The 27,964-nt window shown below is 35.4% G+C and overlaps 1 protein-coding gene across 1 annotated transcript; it reads right to left on the bottom strand.

Annotated features, from left to right (window-relative positions):
* Positions 1 to 605: 605 nt before the first annotated feature.
* Positions 606 to 27,083, bottom strand: LOC126735683 (odorant receptor 30a-like). Its single transcript, XM_050439748.1, has 8 exons — positions 27,036 to 27,083; positions 26,615 to 26,882; positions 18,485 to 18,774; positions 18,086 to 18,318; positions 11,046 to 11,145; positions 948 to 1,052; positions 715 to 870; positions 606 to 662 (listed from the first exon to the last, which is right to left on the bottom strand). Exons 1-8 carry the CDS (start codon positions 27,081 to 27,083, stop codon positions 606 to 608), a joined length of 1,257 nt encoding a protein of 418 aa, XP_050295705.1.
* Positions 27,084 to 27,964: the final 881 nt, after the last annotated feature.

The raw sequence follows: 27,964 nt of genomic DNA, 5'->3' as shown, positions 1-27,964 counted from the left end.
TGAAATATTCCGGATTCGTAATCAGCGCCCCAAAATCTATAAAAAAAAATGAAATCCCACTATCATTGTGTTTGCGTAGTAAACTGTACGTTTCCTGGAGTATTACGCGGATAAATTTAAAACGTGGCAACAAAGCGTCGTCATTTTCTGAATATATTCCCAATTGCAACGAGTGCTGCTGCTAGCGGACCGATTTCTTGGGTGCCAAACTTCGCTACAGCAGTATTTATCTGTTGCGTAGCTATTTAGATCTGTGACACTATCAATGGTCAAGATTTTGGCTTTTATTGCCCCGGTCTCCACACTCGTTTTAAGAGCTGTCGTCGAGTGACCCAACTTGTTGAACTTGTATTCTATTCTGTAAACTTTCGTTTTATATTTTTTTGAACCACGATGTTCTTTAGTTCGTTGAGGTTTGAAAGAAGAACTTACTTAAATAAGGAATAGAAAAAGAGTGATTGCTTTGATAAGTACTATGTATTATATTATTGCATAAAAGAACTTTCTAAAGCTCCTCCTATAAGCCTATTTTATCTTTAAATAATTTAAAATTCGTCCATTTGTAATTATATTTAAAGCATACTTAAATATATTTCAGCCATGGTTCATTCATCACTGGTATTAATAAAAAGCATCATATATGAATACGTTGCCTTAAGAATCTAAAAATTACAAAGTATTGTAGAAAATATTCATATTTATTTGCCTACTTACCGTGATAAATGTTTCCAAGGACATTATTGCAAAAGGTCCAATTTGAAGTCTTATTGGTCTTTGACATCGCGCAATAAAAAACATAAACATATGTTTAACGTCTTTGCTAGAGTCACACCAATTTGCTTTCCAAGCCGTTATAGCTAATTTTTGACTCTAAAAATATTTATTAGTTTCTAACATATTGTTTACTTGGTTATAACGTTACACAATCATTAATATATATCACCTACCTGATAAATTATCTCGTTAGCATTAAAATAGTAAATCACAAGTCTTATAAGCATAGTAAGAAGAAATTCTCCAACAAAAATAATATTTTGCACGTTAATCTCCATCTAAAATCAGATAATATCAAATTACCACCCTTGAGTATTATACTATACAAGATATTTTAAATAAACTTGTCACTACTGTGCTAGAACTTTTAAGTCTTTAAAATGAATTTTAACTGAAGATTTATAAAGGTTTATAAAAATATAGTTATTATTTGAAAAAAAACATCGGATGCACTGAATATAATTTACATATACTGCAAGAATACCGAATGGTCGGTAAACCCGTGTAAAACCACAATAGTGCCTCTCACTAAAAGAACTGGAAGAACTAAAAAAAAAACATAAAACGGAACACAAATACCGTTTAAAATAAGTTGAATACCTAATAGTACTATTTGAGCAAAGATGGCCTACACATCAACAAGGTTATCCTCAAAGCAAAGGCTACTCCAGATAGATCCAGGAAACTGTGTAGCAGAAATTAAAGCTTGAGCCCAAAATTAAACTAAAAATTGAGTAAGCACCCCGTTGTCGTATGGTTTAATGGCCTGGAAAAGGAGGGATTAGATTACATGAACAACAGCAATTAGGCAACTTGTAGCGTTTTTATTTTTTTGGTTACTTTTATAATGTACCTAATAATTTAATATTGTATGAAAATGTACCGATCGCGACATCTAGTGTAAAGTCGGTTAATGGCATTGTAAAACATAAGAACTCCTAGATGGCATTAGTTGCTCTGCGTTTTGAATTTTCAGCAATTTACTGGAAACAGGTTGTTTTTCTCTCTCTCTCTGACTAAAGTGATTTTCCTATCTGTCTATCCTTTGTCATTGGTCATGTACGCCATACTTAAGGATCAACTTTTTACGCATTGGCATTTTCAATACTGGGCGGTTGTTGCCATTATTTTTTCTGTTACTTGAATACTTTGCTTTTTGGTATTAGATTGATCTTCTCGCTGCAACTTAAATCTAAGTAGGGCAACATTTTATTCTTAATTCTTGTAAAACTGGGCCTGCGTCAGATTATCCATCGAAGAGGTATAGTCTATTTAAAATGAATTCGAACAGCAAAAAAACCAAATCACAATGAATAAGCGGCATCTTCTTTATAAAGCATAGGCGTGCAAAAAATAGAGAGCTATTATTTCTTAAAATATTTTAAAAATCCATTTTTTTTATGATAAACACAAGCACAAGAGGAAAGTCCTATGTCACTCTTGGAGTGGTGCTTGCGCGAAGATATTTGTGGACATTTATCTTGAATCGCTGCAGGTTGTATGCGTCGGGAAATATGTGAGGTGGAAGCCCGTTCCACAAAGAAGATGTTCTCCAGATGAATGAGTCCCAATACAGCGACGTCCTTGGGGTAGGCAGGTGGACTCGATATTGATGAGCCGCAACTGCTAGACGCGTCCTTCTTGCCGGAACAGCCCTGGGTGGAATCAGGCCTGCCAGCTCAGAGGAGCACTTACCGTGATAATAACCGTGATAATAACGGTAGAATAAACAGAGATCAGCCACCTTTCTCCTGTGCTCCAGACTATCCAGACTCTTTGTCAGTTCTGGATTGTCGATAAGACGAATAGCTCTCTTCTGTATAGAATCTAGCAGCTTTAAACTATGCTTGGGTGCAGAGCTCCAGACATGCGAGCAATACTCGAGGGAAGGGCGTATTTGAGCCTTATAAAGAGTCAGCAGCTGTTCTGGTGTATACAGTTTTTTCGTTTTGAAAAGCACGAGTTTTTTGGAAGCTGCCCTGGCGATCTCGGCAACGTGGTCATGCCAGGACACACTGTTGGTGACTTCGACTCATTCTTCGAAGATGTAAAGATGATTTCATTGGCAATGTTTTCCCTGCCATAACCAGCTTCGGGCCACCAAGTCTTCATCGTAAATACTGCAGCCTGCGTTTTTTTAGCGTTAAAATTGACCAGATTGTTACCGCCCCACTCCAAGATTGCTCTAATATCGTTGTTGGTTGAAGCTACTTGTTGCTGCCTAAGATTCTGAGAACTTGCGGCTGTCGTTGGTTTGGCGGACTTAAATGTGGAAATAAGTGTGCTATCGTCCGCAAAGCTGTAGATTGGATTGACAGTGGTTCCTAGCAAATCTTTGATATATATCAAGAAAAGGCTGGGGGATAGAATGCATCCTTGAGGGACTCCAGCGTTAATGTTAAATTTGTCGGAGAGGTGTCCATCAACGGCTACTTGGATTGTTCGTTGTTCAAGAAAACTTTTGATCCAATTCAATAATGAGTTTTGTATGCCGATTGAGGAGAGCTTGGTTAGTAGTCCCTCATGCCACACTCTGTCAAATGCCTTGGAAATGTCAAGAGCGACTGAGCGGGACTCGCCGTGCTTCTCCATGGCCTCCGTCCACAAGTGTGTGACGTAAGCCAGAAGATCGCCGGTGGATCTAAGCTTTCGGAAGCCGTATTGATGATCGCTGATTAGTCCAGATAATTCCAGATATCTTAACAGTTGTTGGTTGACTGCTTTCTCCATAATCTTCGATATTACTGAAACTAGTGCAATCGGTCGGTAATTGGATTGGAGGGTATCGTCTTCTTACCCTTTTTGGGTACAGCTTGCACTCGAGCAGTTTTCCAGCTTGTTGGAAATGAGCCCTGCTTATACGATGCCGTGAACAGTCTACATAAGGGAGGAGTCAATCCGTCTGCACAACGTTTTAGTACTAGGGCTGAAATTCCATCGGGTCCAAAAGCTTTGTTGGTGTCTACGCTTTTAAGAATTTTATTTATAATTCGTTGAGGAAACGAAATTTCTCCCATCGATGAATTCACCCTTGGCAAATATGGCGGTGTTTTGCCTTGCGAGTGCAGAGTAGAATTGGACGCGAAGAGTTTACCCAGTAAGTTGGCTTTTTCCCTTGCTGTTACCGCGATAGAACCATCATCTGCTGTTAGGGGTGGCAAGGCCGACTTAGCAAATCCTTGACTAACGGCTTTCGATACCGACCAGAAAGATCTTGTTCCATTTGGGCAGTTTACCAGTTTGTTTTTGATCCTGTTGTTGTGACTCTCTTTGCATTCATCAATAATTCGCTTGCAGCTATTTCTGGAGGTTAAAAAGTTCTTCCGATTTTCGGTGGAAGGATGTTGACGCCATTTGCGATATGCTGCGTTTTAAGTGTTTACTGCCTTTTTGCAATTCAGGTTGAACCATTGCTTGTTGCTTGATCCACATTTAGTAGAAAAAGGGATATAAGCTTCCATTCCTGCCAAGATCGTTTCTGTAATTTGGTTTACACATTCTGAGATGTTATTGGTTCTAAAGCAGACCTCTTTCCAAGGGAATGAGCGATAAAATTCCCGAAGATGGTTCCACTCTGCTGATTTATAATGCCATACCTTCCCCGGCATCGGAGGATCCTGTGTTTTAACGTCCAACTGGCAAGAAACTGTTATCAATTTGTGGTCCGATGTTCCTAGGGGGGCCTGTACTGATACAGTGTACGAGTCAGGGTCTGAAGCCAAGACCAGATCTAGGAGACTCGCGAACTCGCCGTCTCGATCGGGGATTCTGGTAGGTTTCTCCACAAGCTGCGTAAGCCCGCATATGGTGGCAAATAGCTCAGCTTCTCGTCCTTCATCGTCGGTCTTGTTGCAGAAGCGCAGCCAGTTGATATTGTGAACGTTAAAATCACCCATGACGATGATTTCTGCGCTTGGGTAGTCAATTTGCAGTTGGTTAATGCAATCAACCAGGTTCAAAAAGAGCCGCCTATATTGGGTGTCGCTTGGTGGTCGGTAGATACAGCAGATAAATTTCGTGGCACCACTGGCTATTATTTTGAACCACATGACGTCGAAGTCCGCAGGTTCAAGCGTTTCTTCCCGCTGGCAACTCAAATCGCTGTTGACAAATACTGCCAATCCAAAGTTTAATCGAAATCGGGTGTATAGATCGTATCCAGGATAAATGAGGTGAACATTTGTTGTTGAAGGTTTCACCTTTGTTTCTGCCAATGCCAGAATGTGAGGCTTATTTGATTGCAGGTGTTGGTGTACTGCATGAATATTGGTGTTTAGGCCTCTGATGTTGCAGAAATTGATTTTTAGGCTTTTAAATCCGCCTGATGGACCCCCTCGACCAGCCTCCGCCCGGAGATCCGAATGGGAGGCGAGTTTACCTCCGGAAAGTTTTGGTCGTGAGGGCGCCATCATGCATTTATTTTTATTTTCCATTTCCCCTACGGAAACCGGACACATCGGCATGGCGGCGAAACGTGAGTTCCATGGAACCACTTCACGCCGCCTAAGTCCTATGTGGTAGTATTGAACTGGGCAATGCAAGTGGACATTTATCACCAAAGAGGTTGCTCTTTTAGTCGCCTTTTACGACAGGCAGAGCATACCGGAGGGCTATTCTATCCCGGCCCTCCCCGGTTTAAATTAATTAATTGGTTATATTTATTAATTTATTAATTTTTTAATTGGTTATATTTATTAAAATTTTAATGGCCATATGCACCGTGGTATTTCAGCTCCGCTTTAGGCTTAAGCCTTCGATTTTACATGTAAAATCAGTGGCTTAAGCCTAAAGCGGAACCAAAAGAAAACGGTGCATATGGCCATAAATCACTCTATTTTAGGATAGTTATTGCATGTAATGTTACGCATGTTTTATTATTTAGCTAATATTTTATATACATTTTTTAGTAGTTTTATTATAACATATTGAACTTAAATTTGAATAGGTACCCTATATAGATAAAAACTAGTTATATTCAGTAAAAGTAAGCGATGTATGGATAATGTAATTCAAATGATTTATACGAGGATTTATAAACTTATTATATTTATTATTATTTTTTATATTTAGTAATTAAAATGTTTATAAAGAAACTCAAAAATCACTGTTTGAATCTTCGGAACTGGAGTCCGAACTTGGATTTATAATAATGGGGTTAACATGAGGTAAAATACCATACTCATTCTCTTTTTCAATAACACTCCGAACACAATTCCTCCATATGTCTGTTTTATTAATTTCTTCTACAACTGCCCTTATAGTTTCTAATACGAAAGTATTGTTAGTTGGAGATTGATTATATTTTCTAATTTGGTCCTTTAAAGTAGCTAAAATCATCTCTATGGGATTAAAAATACAGTAGTACGGCGATAGACGTAATACGGTGTGGCCATTTGCCTCGCAGAGTTTATCGATAACGTATTCTTTTTTTAAATGTTAATTTTTTATGAATTCTAATATAATATTTTTTGTGGCTTTTTGTGGAATGCTCATATTTTTGCTTTCCATAAATTTCATCCTTTTTTCTGGAATTATTTGGGATTATTTGTTTACCGCGAGAACTTGGTCCACTTAGTGAGCACTTTTTAGTGTCGTCCACCCAACCATACTTAACGACATCATAAGTATCATACCAAGTTTCATCTAGGTAAACTATGTTCCTGTTTAATTGACGGTATTCCTTTATTTTTTCTGAATATTCCCGTCGCCATGTTACAATTCGAGGAGATTCCATAATAACCATCCTTTTTTCTAACTTTTTATATTTAAATCCACATTCTACTAATACACAACGTTATGTAGCAAAACTTTTATATTTGTAGTCGGGATAATCCGTTAGTAGCTTTCTTTGAATGTCTTTTAATAATAGAACTTTGTTTTCACTATAAAATTTATAAATAGATCGACGAATAACATTTTTGTCGCTATCATCAATTTTTCTAAGTTTTTTATCACATTTTTTTCATTTTACAGAATGATGAATGACAAGCCAGTTTAGTAAGCTCACAAATTCTTGTTAAAATTTGATTTTGTGAGGCTTCAGGCATTTCACTTTTCAAGCAATTAAAAATATTTAATATTAGCCGCTGTGATTGAACATGTAGGTCTTTATTTAAAAGTTCGTTATGTTCCGGCCTTTCAGCTTCGTTATCTGACACATCAAAGGGTCTGCACAATGTCATCTTGGTCTTATAATTTACGAAAATTAACGACAAAAAAACGTATTTAGCAACAAAAACAGCAACAACAACAACACAGCAAAAACAGAACAAAAAACAGCTTATAAAAAGAACTGCTAAAAATTACAAAATAAAGCGATAAAGAAACGACAATAAGGGAGCACACTTTTAAGTACCTACCAAACAGATATTTAAATATAAAATAATAGAAATTAGAAATAAAATATCATCCCCAGCCGCCCGCACATGTAAAACCACGGCACGTCCAACAATCAAAGTCAAACCTTCGAGCTCGAATTCGCAGTCTTTTTCCTCGGCTGTTACACGATATTGCGGTCTCATCGGTGTATCTCTCTCTGCCAAAAAATTGATCGTTGAACGGTCCGGAGCCTGGTGATTCCGTGGCCAGACAGCCTAAAGTATACCAGGACGGCTCGCATATATTTTGTTTATTTTTTTTTAGTACCTTGTTGTGGATTCTTGACCGTTCCCCAATTTTAGCGCCGTTCAAATTCATTTTAAATAGACTATACCCAGAAATTGCGTTTTGGCGTTCTTTCCAAAGTTCAGGTTAACAAGTTCAATTGCTCGAAGTTGGGATTCGGCCTCATGGTATCACTATGGTATCACATCTCATGGCAACACTAGCCATGTAATATGAAGAATTCCTTTAATACACTTTATAAAGACCCTCCAACATAACAAATCCAAATAACAATAACAAATCATGACATTGCTTACACATTCCTCTTGTCTGGTTTGACCTGATAGGCCTATGGTTGGAACCTTTGGTGTGACATTTAAATTACTAGACAGTTTTACCGTTGATTGAATAATAGGCATATATAACAGGTCTATTATAGGTCTATTATTATATAATAGGCCTATTATTCAATCAACGGTTTTACCAAAACTCTTTTAATTTTTAATCTCGACACGTGTTTCGCTAACGATGTTAGCAACTTCGGGAGAAGATTAAAACTAAACTAAAACTACTTACAAATCTCCTTATATAGTGATGATATAACTAATAGAGCGAAAAAGGCAATGAAGCATGGCCAAACAAATCTTAAACCCTAACTAAACTATATATATAATTGACTATAAGGGATTGGACCGTTATCCCTGTAAAGAATAATTTTTTGAATTTTGAATATTTCTAAACTTTCGTGTATATCTGATTTTCTATTGTTATTAACTGGTTTTAATAATTTTAAGTTGTCTATCCCTATAAAGTGACCAGTATTTAAAACATGTTCAGCCAAACTTGACTTTTCAACTCTTTCATATTTCACAAGAGCTACGTGTTCTTTAAGTCTGACATTAAATGATCTTCTAGTTCGTCCTATATTTTTTTTATCACAGTCGTTGAAATTAATCTCATAGATTTTAGACCTAAGCCTTGGAAAACCTTATCAAAGCCTTTCTTTAAGATAGGATCATAAATGGTATTGCCAAAGTAATGCAAGACTTTCGTTGCAGTACCATATAATAAAAATATGATTCTTGAGCATAGCTTGAACATCACTTGTTGCCAGTAAATTGCTTAAAATTCAAAACGAAGAGTAGGTAAGGCCATCTAGGAGTTCTTACTTTTACAATACCATTAACGGACTTTACACTAGATGTCGCGATCACTATGTTTTCATACAATATTAAATTATTACTTTATAAAAGCAACCAAAAAAAATAAAAACGCTGCCAACTATATAGGCTCTAAGGGCTAGCATATTTCGCATCAATCTTTAGCATGGTTACTAGGCCATGAAGAAGCAGGCAACCTAACGAGAAAAGGCTAAGTCACAAATTAATAGCCCTCTTCAAGACTAAGGTCACAAACTGGGCATAAGACAATCTCACAACTGGTGGCTTCAAACACCAGAATAGAGGTAGGCTGAAATGTTCATAAAACCCTGTATGCCCAAATTTACCACAGACCCTTTGAACCACAACCAGAAGGCAGTAAGGAATAATAAATAGCTGGTCTACTTATAGGCTACTAATAGGCAAATAAAAAAAAGAACAATAAAATTGATAGTCTTAAAATTCTCAGACAAAAATCTATGCAGGCTTTATCAGAAAAAAAAGAAGCATCTGAACATGTATATAGTCATAATGCAGGTTTATGTTTAAGAGTTTGGCAGAACACAAACCAGAAACAAGCAAATACATTTAGGGGTCAGTATCACACCATGGTTCCATTGCAATGACCGCAATGGAAAAGGCAGACTTGCTGGTTCAGATGTTCGCATCAAACTACTATATTTCCACAAGGCAAAACATTAACAATTTTACCAAGAAAAGCTTCTTCGATGCCAGAGATAGTCTTCCGTCATAGAGATCTTGAAAAACTTTCAAAGGCTAAACACTACTAAGGCTACTAGCCCTGATGGAATATCGCCAATAGTATTAAAAAAATGTGCTATCGTGCTAAACTGAAAAGGTCTGTTCCTTGTTTACTGGAAACTCGCGCGGATCCAACCGATACCCAAAAAAGAAACAAAGACGCCTATCAATTACCAACCGATTGCTTTAGTCCCAGCAATCGCCAATGTAATGGAAAAACTTGTCAACCAGCAAATTTTGAAATACCTGGAGGTCACCAACATCATTACCGACCGTCAGTACGATTTTCGAAAACACAGGTCTACTGGCAAAACTGTTGACCTATGTAATATGTATGTATCATGTTTGGATCGGAGCTATCGAGAAATATAGTGAAGCCCGTGCAATACCTCCGGATATTTCAAGAGCATTCGATAGGGACTGGCATAAAAACCTCCTAAACAAACTGTATTCTTATGATTTGCCACCAACTCTCACTGCTTGGCTTTTAAGTTTCCTTGAGAATCGACACATCTCCCAGAGGTTTCAAATTAACGCTGGTGTCCCTCAGAGGTCCATTTTGTCCCCTACCTTCTTCCTGTTGTATATCAACGACGTTCTCGACAAAATTTCTGATCCAATTTACAGCTTTGCTCATAACAATACATACATAACAGTACTGCCTTAGGTCGCCCAACCAAATGACAGCAGCCAGGTAACAACTATTAATGCCGACTTTAACATCATTTTGCGTAAAATCTGATTAAGTTTAATACAGTTAAAATTCAGGCTGCTGTATTTACAAAGAAGGCTGCTTCTGCCGCCCCAAGTCTGGTTACGTCCCGTCTTACTTTGCCGCTGTCTTCGTCAGATTGCTTGTTAGGTGTGGTGGTTTTAAGAAATATGTCTTGGCATGATCAGGTAGCAAGAATAGATAAAGCAGCTTCTTAAAAATTTAAGGCTCTATTTAAAACGAAAAAGTTTTGTACAGCGCAACAGCTTTTAACGCTTTACAAGGTTTAGATTCATTCATCTCTTAACTATTGACTCCCACATGTGGAGCTCTGCACCCAAACACACTTTAAAGTCGCTTTTTTCCATTCAGAAGAAGACCATACGTCTTAAAGGAAATCCAGAAGTAACTACCTTGAAGAGTTCGGCGCCTAGAAGGAACGTGCCGGACCTTACTCGGTTTTATCGATACCATCACGGTAAATGTTTTTCCGAACTGACCAATATCATTCCACCTAGAGCTATGCTATACACGCAAGATTTACTCGACAAGCAGATGCGACTCATATATATCGAATGCATCTGCAGACGCCTAGAATGTCGCTATATCGTGACTCTTTTTTTATGGAGAAGTGAAGGTCTTTGGAATGCAACTTTCAATATCCACCGATACGTTTGTAGCGCTGGCGCTACTCGTGATACATATACTATAGTGTTTGCCCTTTTGTGTCAATGTAATCCGTAGAAAAAAACTCTTCAGCCTTCAAAGAATAGGCACAGAAAAATGCTTCTAGCACTGTTTGGAGGTGACTTGTTTATAAAGCCTCCCTTCTCTCCCAATCTAACATATTCTACAGAACTGTAGCTTCCCTGTGTTCAAAAAAGACTGAATATTATAGGTACTCAGCATACTTTTGTAATGAATTTTTTATGTGTATGTATTTTTCTTCATGATATAAAAGGTTAATTATATTAACAAAAAGGTCTATTTTACATTCCTTAATGTAAGAAAATATAAAAAAAAAAACATATTACCACCAAAAGTTGCAAAGTGATCGTCGCCATTTGAACAGAACATTGCAGGAAGTCGAATAGCATAACGTATTTCATAGATTTATTGAAGGTATCCACGTAACTAAAAGAAATGTATGATTTATTTTTTGATTATATATAAATAAAAATCATGGGGAGATGGCTGAATTTTAATTTATAATATGTTTTCATCAAAACAATTATTGCTTAAGGCCTTATGGAGTATATTACAGAGGATCAATTTTAGTTTTTAAGTTTTTTGTAAATTTCATTGCTACTGTAAACTTTCTGTTATTAGAAGATTCAAGAGGAGAACTTTCTAAGGTTTCTTGTTCTTCAATCGATTAAGCACAACTAAAAGTATTTTCATAAATTGGTTATGTTAATTCGCGCTTTGTGTTAAGTACTGAATGTGATTAGGGCCATAGGAACACCACAACCTATGGATAATCTTCTATAAGGAAGTATTTTACTATTAATTCTACTAGGCAGTTGATTTCTCTGAAAAATATCTTAATTCAAACTTCTTCGTGAAAACTGCCTTGGAAGAGATGAAATCATTTTACTAATTCCAGGGACTTGATAACAGAAAAGTAAGCTTTAACTTTTTTATACGATTATTACGAAATATATATGTCGCAGCCTTCTATTGTAATCGGTCATTACATGAAAAGTCTGGTATTTTCATGAAACGCTGCCAAACACTGAAACAGATAACTGTTACGCCGAAAGACTATAAATTTTAGACGTTAGGTGTAACGTCAGCGTGCTTCGGCCGCTTGATGAAAACGAGCAAAATTACGTTAGGTGTCCGACTGTATTGGACGTTTCATGTAACGCTTCGAATCTACTTTGCACTTGCTGAATCAACATCAACGAAATAACACACATACTAACCTCAAAATAAATTTTATTACAAAAGAAAATCAATATAGGCTAGCTACAGTTCGAGAGCAAAAATATAAAAGAAAGTAAAACACGCATATATTAATCAAAGTAAACAAATGATAAGTTACTTATTAAAACACGGCAAGCTATTATGGCACCGACTGTTACAAAGTACGCTATTTTTTTTACAGATACACTTATTTTTAGTATACTATTGCTTGCTGGGTTTACACGAACATTTGAGAAAGCCTTGACTACCTGATCCTAATGACACAGCCAACAGTGAGACTTTCAGCACCAAACAATCCCTTTATAATACCGTGTTTACCTGCAACCTGATTTACACCATTTTTCTGATCTATTATTAAACAAATCATATTCCTGGAATCTCCTGAACCTCTGTCGACTTTAGGAATATTTAACAACAAACTTAAGCTGCTTCTTCAGTTTTATTTCTAGCTTCGTCGCGTTCCTCAGAGATGTTTTTGCTAGCGGAACATAAATTGCACAGTACTGAAGATCCTTGTTGACAAACTTTAGTAATATTAACAACACGTAAACAATTTTCGCAAATTGCTTCTTCAGATCTTTTTTCCTCCGAGCAAGACACAATATTGGTAATGTCTTTGATATTAATGAGACTTTCATGTGCATCCGATATTTCGACAACTGAATCATCTTCGGAATTTATAATTTTCATAAGCTCTTCTTCGGAAGTTAATGTTTTACAAGCGCTAAGAGGATGTTACTAGAAGATAGACCAACTTTAGGTTCACAGCCTAAAAGTGCTGTATACGGAGACCGTCCTATTGTTCTGTGAAATGAGATATTCTTTTGCCATTGCACAAACTGAAGCCCTACCGACCATCTTTTGCTATTCGTGTCAGACATCCAAGCTCGTATCATGTTTTCAACGTCTTGGTTTGAGCGTTCAATGCTGCCTTGACTCTGGGGGTATCTAGGACGACCGTGTACTATAATGCATTCAGGCCATAACTCTTTCAAGTATAACCTTATTTACAAACTCGCGACCGTTGTCGCTCTGGAGAATTTTCGGAGCTCCTATTAACAGAAAAATACTTAGTAAGTTGGAAGCAACTTCCTCGGCACGTTTGGTTTCCATTGGTCGTAAGAATACGAATTTTGTGGCATGATCTTGATAATTCATTATCCATTTGAATTGCTTGTCGGGAAGCGATTGGAAATCTATCAGGTCCACCTGCCCTCTTTCATTAAAATCTTTGCTTACAATGGGACGTACTACAATTTTTTGTCTGCCATGTTTCTTGTCATTGCAGCTTTTGCAGCATTGAACAAAACATTCTATGGCCGGACGTGGGATACTCAATTCATTTTTAAGAGCTACTTCCATTTTAACGCGACCACCGTGCTATGTTTTGTTGATATGATAATCACATAATTTCTTAAATTAATCTTTGTACGCCACCACAAACTAGATTTCATCCTCGCTTTTATGTTTCTTTATTAAATGTGATTGGTCAAAAATGGTCATAACATCAGATGTCTGCAGCAAAAAGTATTCGCGTCTTTCTTTTCTTCCTCTAAAACAGAAACCTATTTTAGAAAAAATAAAGAAACAAATTTCAAATAATTAAAATTTTCTTGTGCCTCGCTATTATAGAACCCCCTGTGCAGCTAAGAATAATTTCCTGCGAAAGTACAATGCTTCCCATAAAACTTTTCTAGGAAACATTTTTTCTAAAAAGCTAACTTTGCCACACTATTGGGCCATCCTGTATACCTAACAATATACAGGTTTGTGTTTATACAGGTTGCCCCAATAATCCGTGGACATAGAACTGCCACGTATTTTTGGAATTAAAATAAGTCGATTGGACACAATTTACCTCTATACAAAAGTGCTTCGTTTGTCCGTTAGAAGGCATCAAAGTTTAACAATAAAAACACAGTTTGATATTTTTATTATATAAAACAAAATATAATTGCATAGAAAGTAGCCTCTTATTACTGCTATCAACTGTACCAAGTTTCATCAAAATCGGAGAAATTGTTTTTGACTAATCAACAACAAACGATTTTTTTATAAAAATTTTAACACCCTGTATCTCGAAAACTAAGCTCTAACAGACAAATGAAGCACTTTTGTATAGAGGTAAATTGTCTCCAATCGACTTATTTTAATTTCAAAAATACGTGCTAGTTCGATGTCTACGGAAAATTAGGTCACCCTGTATATCTAAATATTGCTATCCAAACTACACAAGTGTATAAAATTTCAAAATGATAGCAGGTACTAACCTATCATTTTGAAATTGTATTACCTTTATTACCTTAATTTTTTAGTACCTACTAACAGTGGGGATATGTTTTTGTAATAGCATGAATTAATTCAGAGTGTACACTGTACAAATCACGAGTTCACGAGAAACCTGGGAAATCCCGATATAAACCTAACCTAAACAATCTATAAGAATGAGATAAGTACTTACGGTTTCTGCTTAGCTGCTACAATTTCCTGTATAACTGTTTTAATTTTGTGCTTTGTGTAAGGCAGTCGTAGAGGTTTCTGGGAATAAAACTCTTCTAATTTCTTGTAGAATTACGTTTGTTGTGTCACAATAACATTCTCGGCCGTCGTCATTTTGAGGTTAGTATGTGTGTTATTTCGTTGATGTTGATTCAGCAAGTGCAAAGTAGATTCGCAGCGGTACATGAAACGTCCAATACAGTCGGACACCTAACGTAATTTTGCTCGTTTTCATCAAGCGGCCGAAGCACGCTGACGTTACACGTAACGTCTAAAATATATAACGTCTTTCGGCGTAACAGTTATTTATTTCAGTGTTTGGCAGCGTTTCATGAAAAGGCCAGACTTTTCCTGTAATGACCGATTACAGTAGAAGGCTGCGACATATGCATTTTGAAATGGGTTTAAAAAGAAAGCATCATTTGGGATTTAGTAAGAGAATATTCATTCCTGTACTTATTGATGTAGGAACATCTGTGAATTTTGTTCTGTAGGAAAAGATGTTGCTTATTTTTAAACTTTACCAATTTTACCAATCATATGGAGATATAAGATAATTATCACAATTTGGATATATATTATCATATAGTATGAATTGTATGAGATTTATATACAGATTGGCGAATAGAGAACTACACATAGGCGTTATAAATGGCAACACAGCTTCTCGCTTAATTTCTGGTTGCTATTGACATGGCAGAATCAGCAGATCTCATTTTGCTGTGTGATTGCATACTGCACGGTTGAGTCTTAAAGTGTTATTTGATTTTTTTAAATATTTATCATTATGGCTGTTTATATCCTTTCCGAAAAAGTTCAATTGATTGAATGGTTTTATGGTGATATTTCGGCAGTACAATGCAGGAATTTATTCTTAGTAAATTTAGAAAATAGACCGATTCCTTGTGCTAAAACTGATATAAACACGGGATTAGTCTATTTTTAACAAGATAGTTGACCTGCTCATAATACAGTTAGAGTAAAAGACTTTTTAACAAATATTTTTGCTAACTGCCTTGTTAGTGTCAAATGACTTTTATTTGTAGGGTTATCTTAAGAAGACTATTTATAAACATCATAACAATAGGCCAACGAATTTAGAGGAGTCGAAAAACAAAATTGTTAAGGCTTTGACGATAGGCTAACCTTTTGTTTAGCTGAAGAAGGAGGTCTTTTTAAGCCTTTTATTTAAAGAATTATTTGTTAGGTTTATTATTTAGAATTTTATTTTCTGCTTTTTTATAATGATTATATTAATAATTTTACATTCTATTTTTATTAGAATTTATATTTTATTCTAATAAGAACAGCGCTTAATTTTCAATATCGTCTGTCTTATCATGTAAGGGCGTATCTCAGAAAAATTGAAAATTGAGTCCGCCAAAAAATTACTGAAGCCTCATATTTTTATCTCACGAACGGGCATATATCCATATTTTATATTTTGGCTGTTCCATTATTTATTTCTTTGGTCGTATCTCAAAAAAGTTCAAATTTTAATCTCACGTATAGGCCTAACTTAAGATAGGCCCATACGTGTGACTTAAAAAGCATGCGAAATTAAAATTTTCAAGGCGTATTTTGAGTTACGGCGCGGCGTTATCTGGGCGATTCACAGATGCTGGCAATCAGTCATAATCGATTTGCTTAGGGAAATCGTACCTACCGCTTATGTATCCTGTTGTTTTTTTGTGAATTTGTGCCTTCTGAGAGTTATTTAAGGTGAGTACGAAACTCTATATAGGTTATACTTATAGCTTTTAGATTTTAGAACAAGAAGCAAAAGTAAACAGCTCCTTGCTATGTGGGTGGGTGATCTTCAACAGGTGATATATTTACCTACCTACAACGAAAATGCGCTATTTTATAAAAACAGGCTGGCCAATTTCAATTTAACGTTTTATGATATTGCCAGCAAAGACTGTTTCTGCTGGACGTGGCATGAAGGCATAAGCAAAAGAGGGGCATCAGAAATATCGACGGCAATTTATAAAACTCTGCAGTATTACAATGACAATGGGGTGACCCAAGAACTGGCCTTTTTTTCTGATGGATGTCGAGGCCAAAATAAAAATACTGTCATGGCTGCAATGCTTCTCTATGCTGTAGCTCACTTAGAGAATTTGAAAGAAATATCTTTAAGATTCTTCGAATACTTTCACCTTTCACGGACAGAATGAAGGCGATTCTGCTCACAGTGCTATAGGTTATGCAATCAAACATGCAGGAAATATCTATACGTTTCATCTCAGTTACACCCAGTTTTTGCACTGGCAAGACAGAAACAGCCATACAAAGTGAGATCTCTGAAGACTTTCTCGATTTTAAACAGCTTTCAAAAGATGTAAGGATCTTGACCGTGAGAAAGAGCGATTTATGAAACCAGATTAAGTGGACAGATATCATGGAAGTGAAAGTTAAGAAAGATTCTCCAGACCAGATCTTTTTTAAAAAGAGCCACAATCAACAAAATTATGATGAAAATTGGCCCAAACAATATTAGTAAGGACAAGTACCAGGATTTGGTTTCTCTATATTCAGGTGTTACTCCTGTGATTAGACAAAAAGAGCATCAGGATTTCTTTAAATCTCTGGCTCATCTTAATGACTAATAATTAGTTTTTTTATTAGTAGGTTGTAGTACCTTAGTTTTCACGTCTTTTCAACCAAAAATTTTCCAGTTTTATGAGAATTACATTGTTATATCAGTTGTTTTCAGAATTTCCATTTTTAATTTTATTTTCTAAGTATAATGTGAGTTTATTCCCAGTGGGCTTAATAAATAACGTTATTATGAATCTTTTTGTGTTACTCCAAGGGCGTATCTCAGTTTCGTCTCGCCAAATCGGTCTCACGTAGGGGCGTAACTCTTAAAATGTTTTTTCCGCTATTTGTAAATCACTTAACATTGTTTTATTACAACATTCTTTAAGCTATATAGCTTTAGTTGCTACATACAAAAAATCAACAAGGTATAAAAATTATTACTGAAGTTATATACAATGAAAGAGCGTAACATTATTTAAAATCGCATTTCTGAAAAATGAGCAAAACTGAGATACGCCCTTACGTGATAAGGGCGACGATATGCAATGCACATCATAAAAAAATTATAATTACAATTCTATGAGGGTTTTACACATGTAATTTTTGCATTAGAAAAATATTAAACCAATGCCGCGTAATATTTTTTAAAATTTTGCTGCAATAGATACGACTCTCACCGATCTCGCCTGTTAGGAACTTTATATGTGTAAAGATCCATTCGCTAATCTGTATATGTTAAAACCTCTTACTTTACTTCCCTTTCTTTAACTTGAGTTTCAAGCAGGATAAATGGAAATTACGGGACACCTAAATAGAATCAAAGTATGCAATGGAAATCTGACCTGTCGTCTGTACAAAATAAATCAGAAACTGTCTGTGATGTAACCTGCACTTGCGAAGCACCGTGTCACAGAAGGCAACAAATATTTGGGAAGGACACACTAGATTTTGAAGAACTAGAACTGAATTGTCAAGATGGGTAGAATAGACCGGAGCACAATAAGTCTATCACAGGCTTGAAAGTAAAAGCTAAACGAGTCCCAGGAAGAAAAAAATTCAATAGCAATCTGTACCAAAATATATTCTGATAGTTACTTACCTTATTAATTTTTGATGTTCCTTTACTAATTCGATAAACTCATTTCTTTCAATCAGTTCTTTTTCTTTTTCACTTAGATTTTTACTAATATTTTTTCCAAATTGTTCAACTTTATAATCTAAAATGTGTAATTGACTTAGAGCAAAAACTATTAAACTAAACGTTAGCATATCCGAGTTAATGACTATGGAGCTTCCTAAAGTACCATCAAAGATATTCCAACAGTAAGCGAACTGAAACAATGATTAATTAAAAATTATATATTATCTAGCCAAGTAACCAGGATTTAGTCTATTAGGCTTTGATGACATGGAGGTGTACGATGAAGTGAATATAAGGAAAGGCCAAACAAGGAATAAAATTATTAATAAGACTTATTTTGTATATTTAATACATTACCCAATAATGTTCCTGAATATCAAATGGCCACCAAGTGGATAGTGGCAATACTCTCAACGTGATTGTCTTATTATTTACAGTAACCTCCGGCAATTCAATTAAAAATGGATGTATGAAATACAAAAACGACACCACCCATCCATTAAAGCAAAATAATATGTTATAAATGGTAGTGCTTTTAACAAACAAATCATAGAGTTTCCTGATCTTATCGTCTGGATTTTTCGATATATCATTTTCTGTTTCAATCACTGTGTTGAATAAAGCCTTAACTTCATCTGAACTGAAAGCTGAAAATAAATTCAATTAACTCGAATTCGGTCTTTAATATGTTCTGTTAAAGAAGGGAGTGTATGAGTATGGAAAGCGCATATTTGATTGTTGTTTTATTTTGAGCCAACCATTTTTGATAAATGTATGAGGGGTATTCAAGGGTTGTTCCGAAGGTTCTGTGGCGTTAACTTTACAGTGTTACTATTTTGCCAAGAGTTTGCAGACGGTAGCTCAGAATTATTGGAGGCTTGGGATTGTTCGAAGGTTCACTTATGACTGGCTAATAAAGAATCTAAACTTGATTATAACTATTTAATAAGAGGGCGCCCGAGTTTTTTTTTAAATGAAAGAAAACTAAGAAAAAGACTTGGTATATAGGTTTCATTTAACAATTAAATGACCTTAGATAAAGTAGATTTAAAGAGGCAAAAAAAATATCTTAACAATACAACCAAATTATATTTACATCAAAGATATTATACACCTCATGTTCTAATCTGTCAAATGTTAATAATTTATTATGAAACAAAATATGAACAATGTTGATATGATTAAAATAAGTTTGACAAAAGTAACATTTAAATTATGATTTCGCTACTAGGTAGATTTCAGCACTTGAAAAATAAATTGCAATTATTAAAGTTTTTAGTACATATTTGTATTACGCAGGGGAAAGTTCATAAACCTTTTTACCTAAGGCATATCAGCCTTAACCGAGTTATATCTACTTAATTACCAAAAAGGGTACTGAAAAATACTGAACAAAAAATAACTAAAATTATAGATAAGAAATTAACGTTTTCAATTATGATATTGATTAAATATTTGTAGCAATAAATTGAAATTAAAGGTATATTAATAAAAATTTAAATAAATGAGACAAATCTATGGTTAGTAATATTTAAATAAATGGAATAAACTGGCCTGTATATTCCTCCAAGAAATGAACGGCTAGTCTTCAAAATCAAGGCTGTGAATGTATGCCATTTGTAGCTTAGCTATCCGGACTGGAAATATCTAATACTAGCTTTAGTTTTGGCTCCAGCTCCACAGCTTTCAGCAATTTCCCAGGGAAATCAAAAGCCTGCAGTTATCAATAATTGAAGAAGAATAAAGAGGAAATCGGAAAAGTAAAACCCTAAAACAAGGGTTGCCATTGTATTCACTGTCCATAAAAAATGAATGGCGTTAAAAATGTGACACACTCACCTTGCTAAGTTTCATTCTCTATCCATCAAAATCTTGGGGATCCTGCACCAGAATTATGAATTAAACGATTCCCTAAAGGAACAAGATCAAGGACTATAAATTACAAACCATATTGACCACTTCCTGCTTCACAACTTCGGAAATAAAAAACTGGCCTTTTACGTATGCTCCTACCTGCGACACGGGAACAAGTCGTCGAAAAATGGACCAGTAACGACCCCACATCTCGCCTGAGCTGTCAATATCAGCCAATCAGAGAAAACATTAATTAAGACCAATCAGAAAAGTGACGGACCGTCAACAGAAAGCATGGATAATTAAACCAGGAGAGTGATTACCAGGTGGCGTTACAGTAGACAGTGTGAATTTAAAGAAATATGAATAAAAGAAGTTGACTGAAATTATTGAAATTAATGAAATATCAATGGAGCGTTAGTGAACATAAGGAGTAGAAAAATAAATCGCTACAGTTCAAAGGATTCAAGAAATATGTAGAGAAATACAAGGATCTCATTTCAACTCTAATACCGTCAGAGACTTGTTTATGAAAATAAACTTCTCATTCAAAAATTTAAACAAAAAAATTGGACAGTTAGAGGCAGTGAGGGAAACTTGGCGAGTGATCTGGATCAGGTGATTGTGGTCTGGCATCAGTATTATACGGATCTTAATGCTGACAATAACAAATTATCTTAAGAATCGTGAAAACAACATCACGCGATATATACCAGATTTTCTGCTCTCGGAGGTTCAATTTGCCATAAACAAGCTAAGATTTAATTAGTTTCCTGGAATTGATGCTAAAACAGCCAAGGCACTAAGGTCTATGGGATAGGAAGGCTTGAGAATAATATATCAGTTATAGCAGGGAATACGGAGAGCTGGTTTATGGCCAGGTGACTGGAGAATATCAGTCTTTGTTCAACTTCAAAAAAAATGTGACACCAATAACTGCGATAATATAATAAAAAATATATTACTTTCCTTCATATCGCAACTGTATAGCAGAAATCCCCTGAACAAGTTTGACTCACAAGAGGAAAAGGCACGAGGGAATAAATTTTAAATATTAGACATTTCATTAATGAGTCGAAAAAATTCTATACTTCCACGTATTTATGTTTTGTCGATTATAGCAAAGCTGTTGATAACGTAAAGTGAGTAAAGCTCTGGTCTATTCTGTTCTCAATGGTAGACCATCTAGTGTATCTCATACAACAATTATATGATAACAATATTGCATGCATAAACGCTTGTCTGGTAAAGGTGCAATATGCAAATGTGTGAGACCAGAGGCCGTATTTTCGAAACCATGCGAGAATCTTCGAATGCGAACAAAGTCGAGCAGCAAAATTCGCACACGAATTAAAAAGTGCATTTTTGAACAGCATTCGAAATTTCATTGGCATACGAATATGAAATGTAGTGGCAATGTAGCAAAATCGAGTGCTATTGGAAGCCATGTCCAAGGGGATGATAAAGATTTTTTAATGTAACCTAAAATTTAAGTTTAAAAACATCAGGAAATTTTGAAGTTTCTTTCATGGCGTTTCTTGGGTTTTTCGAATTGACTTTTTTTTCAGATAGATTCCAAAAAAAAAATATATTGCGGTTTTGTGTCGAGTGAGCAAAAGAAAGAACTAATTTCATTTGTGGAAGAGCACCCGGAATTTAAGTCGGTCAAATTCACCCAAGATTTTTCAGCTAAACCTGCACAAGTCTTGTGGATAAAATCTATATAATTTATTAAATTGAGCATCTGAATACATTTCAAATGGGTCAAGAAATGAAGAGTACATTCTTTTATCTGCCAGAGTTTCAGTCTCTTCCAGTTCATCGACGACGTTTCTTTGCATAAGATTGTTTTATCTTGTCATTTGATTACTGTTATTTTTTTTTTCAATAAACAACAAAAAAAACACTACGAAAATACTTAACCAACTCACACAAATTAAAAAAAAGCTAGTTTAGCTAGTTTAAAATCAAAACAAGACAAGTGGTAGAATCAAATTGAAAATCGTACACGAACTTGGTTTTAAAAATACGACCCCAGGCTGTGTTCTCTTGCCGCTTCCTTTTAATATCGAGTAAATATTGGCGGCTCAAAATTGTCTAACTTATGGTTTGCCGATGATAGCTGCCTCCCAGAGAGAAATTCTGGAACTCCTGAGGAGATATGAAGATGTCAGTTGGGCTAAACATAAATTTTAATAAAACCAAAATTATGATCATCGATAGAGATCATAACATAACATAACATTTACCCTGGAACTCGAACTATTGAACATTGTGATGTTGCCTAATAGAAAATATTAAAGGATGTGATGGCGAAATAAGATAACGTATTCAGCTTGCTAGTTTCACAGTTAGAGACAGTTCAATAAAATATGGAAAGATCATAACATGATTTTGAGTCTATAGAAATATAGACTTCAGAAACATGGACTGTCAAAAAAGTAGATCGTCATTGGATTGATGCGTTTGAGATGTGGACGTGGTGATAAATGTGATACCCTAGACCGCAGAGAGAACATGCTGCGGTTCTACAAGAAATGCATGCATCAAAACTTTTGTCTCGAATTCTGAAACAGTCAGAGTGAGCTTATGGAGGGGCTTATTGTACTGGGAAATCCTGAAGGAACTAAATGGTATGACCGATCACCAAATCAATGGGTACTATAGAGGGGCGGATACATAGCACTGCTGATTAGACCACGATTCCAACCACACTTCGTATTCTCCTTCTAAATTATCGGTACTTTCTTTTATAAATGATTTATACCGCTCTACAAGAGCTTTTACAAGTTCCTGAGAGGCTTTTTTTCTGTGGAATTGTATCTTTAACGGTACGCGATGGTAGTAATACGTTCAGATTAAAAATGTCTAATACATCTTGAGGCAGACGTTCTTCTAGATCAAGAATGACATGATCAAGCAAAGGGATAAAAATAGCTCTCCGATAGTACTCCTCAGCATCGGATGACGCATAATTCGCTCTATGAATTTATTTTCTCGCGAGTCGAGGAACAGCAATATCAAATTCTAATTTTTCTGCTAAAATTTCAGTTTTTGCAGATAGTTCAGAACATCATCTCCCGCCTCTGTTCTGTAATTTCGAAGAACGTTCAATTTATTATTTAATGCATCTGAAGCCTGATTAAGATCAATTGATGTAGATTGGAGGAGTAAACTTAGAGGACGTGTTACTAACAATATTTTGCGTAGGCAAATCATCGAAATCACGAAGTCGGTGTCACAAATAGATTTCAAAATAGAATTAGCTTCAGATGATGTATTAGAATCTTGCCGGATTGTCAATTCTTTTAAAATTTCTACAATTTTCAATATATTATCTTCAAACTGTATCACGCCAACATGCTTTTTACACCACCGTGTTTCACATAAATCTGTCAAAAATCCTTCAAGATGTTTTTTGAAAACTTTGAACCTTTTAGAAGATAAATTTGCGGAATCAATATTTTTTCTCATAAGAGCAATAAAATCTCTTGTTTGAGGAACTTTAGATATTTTGCAAGTGAGTTATTTAGAGCGTGGTTGAAGCATGGACAATGACTAGCATTCGTACATCGTTTCATAAGTTCCTGCACAGCTCCTTTAACTTCCGATACCATGACAGAACATCTATCTGTTCCTATACTAACGCAATCTTCGTAACGATTACTATAGGTTACTAACAGATTAGATTAGATGCTATTCTCTCACAAGCGGTTCACATATTATCTGATCGAAATAAATGGCGAGATGCAGTCAAGACAGCAACTCAAAACATTGATCGTTATATATTCGTTAATATGAATCACAACATATCTTTAAAGATGTTATGATTAGTAAACGAGGAGTATGTCTAATCTAAATTTAAATCTGTTATAGGACCTTAGTTTATTATAATAAGTTTACGAATATTCATTATGTAAAATCTTGACCAAGTGTGAATTCAAGATTTTTACTCTTGGGATAAAAATCAGGAGAAGTCACTTATTTGATTTATAATCTGGTAATTAGTGAAAAAGGGTAAGAAGGATGACAAAGTATGGGAGAAATAGAAGTAAAGTAAATTTTTTGAGCAAATCAACTATGAATAATGTCAAAAACAAAATTCACTTTCATGGTACACCATACTCGAGATTTTCTGGCCAACAACTGTACACCGTTTAGTCAAATACGACTTTTTAAATGCATTTTATGCATGTTAATTAATGCAGTAAGTCATAAAAGTATGTAAAGAAACTACCCTGCGTCTCTGGGGCATAAGTGAGAGAATTTTAAAAAAAATTGTCGATTTAGACAAAAACTGCAACAATATATAAAATAGTATATTAATCAATCATCTTTTATAACAAGATATCTGGCTTGCAGTTTATTGATGCAATAAAGTGATTAGAACTCCTATTATTTTTGCATCCCTTATTTTAGGCCATATAAAACTATATTTATATGAAAAAAATATTTTTTGCGCTTAGTTAAACCACAAAATACTCTAACCCAGAGACAAAAGTTCCTACCTAATATGTATCTTTATTCGTCACGTCCCGACTACTATTAGGTACCAGAGCATCTCACATTTTAGCATGCCATCTAATGGTAAATATGGGAGTTATCATTATTTCGTCTACATATTTGCATAAACCGCACCATTAAGTTTCGATTTATTTTTATCCTTCTAACCATTTTGTTCTTTACTTAATTTCAATTGATTGCGTTTAAATGTATAGCTAGCTTATCACAAAGCTTTTTACCAATACACAGATTTCAAAACGATATTCAACATCTATACAGTTTATCCGCAGCCGCTATTCGTTGGCCAGAATATTTTATCATCTATGCTGTTTATCATTTTCTCGAGGACGCAGAAATGAATTTGCATTTTGCCGCACCTTTGAATCTGGGTTAGGGTAATTTGTAGAAACAGGTAGTCGGACTGACATTGTCTTTGTTTTCGTACAACACGACGTTTCGGTCAATAAGTATCTCCGACCGTTATTAAGTGCAAACTAAAGCAATTTCCTATTCTGCAGGCTTATATATGATTGATGGGATCAATGAGTCGTGAAGTCTGATGATGCGTGAGGAGAGCGTCTGCTAGAAGAGGTCTCCATATGTTGGGAACTTCCACAGTGGGTTGGCTGAAGACGCGCGCTGGTTTTGCGTTATGTAGGCAGCTTCCAGAAATTTCCTTTTTCGCCAGTGTGATTCCTTCCTTGGGATTTTTGTTTCAGACCAGTGAATGTTATGGCCGTTTGTCCAAGCATGTTCAGCAATGCCTGATCTGGCTACTTCTCCAGTGGTCGTCCATTTGCGATGCTCCTTGGTCCTAACTTCCAAAGGCCTTTTGGTTTTGCCAACATATGAGTCCCCACACTTACAAGGGATCTGGGGCCGTATTTTTGAAACCATTCGATGTGAGTTGGTTAACTATTTTCGTAGTGTTTTTCTGTTGTTTATTTAAAAAAAATAACAATAATCAAATAGCAAGATTAAACAATCTTGTGCAAAGAAACGTCGTCGATGCACTGGAAGAGACTGAAACTCTGGCAGATAGAAGGAATGGGATGTACTCTTCATTTCTTGTCCCATTTGAAATATATTCAGATGCTCAATTTAATAAATTATATAGATTAAACAAGCCTATTACGATGGAATTGATGTGCTTTTTATGTGCTTCAGAGACTGTGTAATCTGTCCATTACTTCTATACACAAGGCTTGTGCAGTTTTAGCTAAAAAATCTTGGGTGAATTTGCCCCACTTTAATTCCGGGTGCTTTTCCCTAAATGAAATTAGTTCTTTCTTTTGCTCACTCGACACAAAACCGAAATATTTTTTATTTTTTGAATCCATCTTAAAAAAAGTCAATTCGATAAACCCAAGAAACATGGCCCAATGGTCTCCAATAGCACTCGACTTTGCTACGTTGCCACTACATTTCATGTTCGTATGCGAATGAAATTTCGAATGCAGTTCAAAAATGCACTTTTTAAATCGTGTGCGAATTTTGCCGCTCGACTTTGTTCGCATTCAAAGATTCTCGCATGGTTTCGAAAATATGGCCCCTGGTAGATGCAATTTTTGGTGTCTGCGGTAGATTCTGGCTTTCTTTTGAAAACAGAACTTCTTATTGTATTGTCAGATCTAAAGGCGGTTTTTAGATTACACTTCTTAGCAATTCGTCGGATTTTCTCGGATGTACCTTTTATATAGGGGATTGCGAGAAGCCCAACTGATTTGGGATGACCATTGGGCTGCAGATCTTTAGTATGAAGTGCTACTTCCGCCTTAAAGTCTGCATCGTTATTGCACATGGTTACAGCTCGGTTGTACAGAGACCTGATGATTCCAACTTTAGTCGAACCAGAGTGGTTGGAATCAAAGTGTAGGTATTGTTCAGTATGTGTAAGTTTTCGATACACAGACATTCTTATAATGCCTTTTGTATTCTTGACAAGAATATCTAAGAATGGCAGCGTCGAATTTTTCTCCGTCTTCATGTCAGTCCGACTACCTGTTTCTACATTACCATTGTCTACCACTTTCAAAAACAGGGTAATTTGTGGTTAAGCCTTAAAAGGTAAATATACATATTGCACATTTTGATTAAAACCTTTTACCTTTATAGAGCAGATCTGCTTACCTTTGAGTCGAAACATTGACACAGTATAAATCAAAGTTATACAAACATTTCCTAATATTTCTTCTACATTTAAATTATCCGCCCTTAAGAGTACCGTTATTTGGTAATAAGCTCTGAAAATATACTCTAAATAGTAGTAATACAAAATGGCGGCAAATATATCATATAGTCTACGAAGATGAGGATTTTCCACTAATATAATTGGCCATATTCCCACTAGGCATGACAAGTACATCGGGATCTTTAAAAGGCGATTAGTTGGTAGAACCTAAAATAGGATAATTATATAGGCATATAAACGATAGTAACACTTCGCTCAATAAGTACCGGGCTAACAGTAATTTTATTTTATTTTTTTAATCATTCAATTTTAGTCATCAAGGATACAATAATTTATCTTTTCCTTTAAAATAACTTTAACCTCATCAATCACTTTTTTATTGGAGCCAAATGTCCTCTCAAGGAGCATTCTTTTAAGGCCTGCAAACATCCACTAGGGTAGATCAGCAGATTTGAATAATACACTAGGTGGTCGAGCAATAAGAAGTGCAATTAATTTAATTTTCACTACCGATTTCATAGATTTGTGACATGGTAAAAAACATTGTTCTAATTCACTATAATATATTGAGTACCTTCTAAAATTTGGTATTACCGACAAATAAAAGCGGCATGACACTGGTGGCGCCACTTGTGTTCCAAGGAGGACTTGTTGAGTGACATGTGATTGATAAGGTTTAAAATTAACCAAGTTGTGTTTTTCATGACTGAACAAACTGGTAAACGCCGTTAACATAATGGCATTTTTATCTTTTACAGATGTTTCATCGTTATCTGCCTGATCCTCACCATGATTATCAATTTAAGGAAGACACAGAAATTAAGAAACTGCCACATTGCAAAAAATTTGAATTGACAATAGTGTTTTGATATATTTTTCTATGAGATGTTAATAACTATATAGATATAAATAACAGAAACGTGTTTCACACCACCGTCGCAATCAGTTCACATATGCAAAAGTTATATCAAGTCAATAATCGTGTCTTTCAAAACTACGAATAACGCCTTGATCCATGAAAGGAGATCAAACAATAGAGCAGTGTTCCAGAATGGGTCGTACAATAGAGCAATACAGTATTCTAGAAGTAGATACTGCAATGTAAGTTAAGGATCTGTAAACAAAGTCAAGTACCCTCATAGCTCTAAATGTAATTTGACTGGATAATGTTACCTTAGAATTAATCATGACTCCCAGATCAGAAATTGTTTAAATGTTAGGTACATTACGAGATGTGTTGTCAATTGTGTATACAATATTAATAGGACCGCTTTGACTTGTAAATAAGA

The sequence above is a fragment of the Anthonomus grandis genome, chromosome 4 (genome assembly GCF_022605725.1).
Source record: "Anthonomus grandis grandis chromosome 4, icAntGran1.3, whole genome shotgun sequence".
In the NCBI taxonomy this organism is placed as follows: Eukaryota; Metazoa; Arthropoda; class Insecta; order Coleoptera; family Curculionidae; genus Anthonomus; species Anthonomus grandis.
This window is presented reverse-complemented; position numbering and strand designations above follow the sequence as displayed.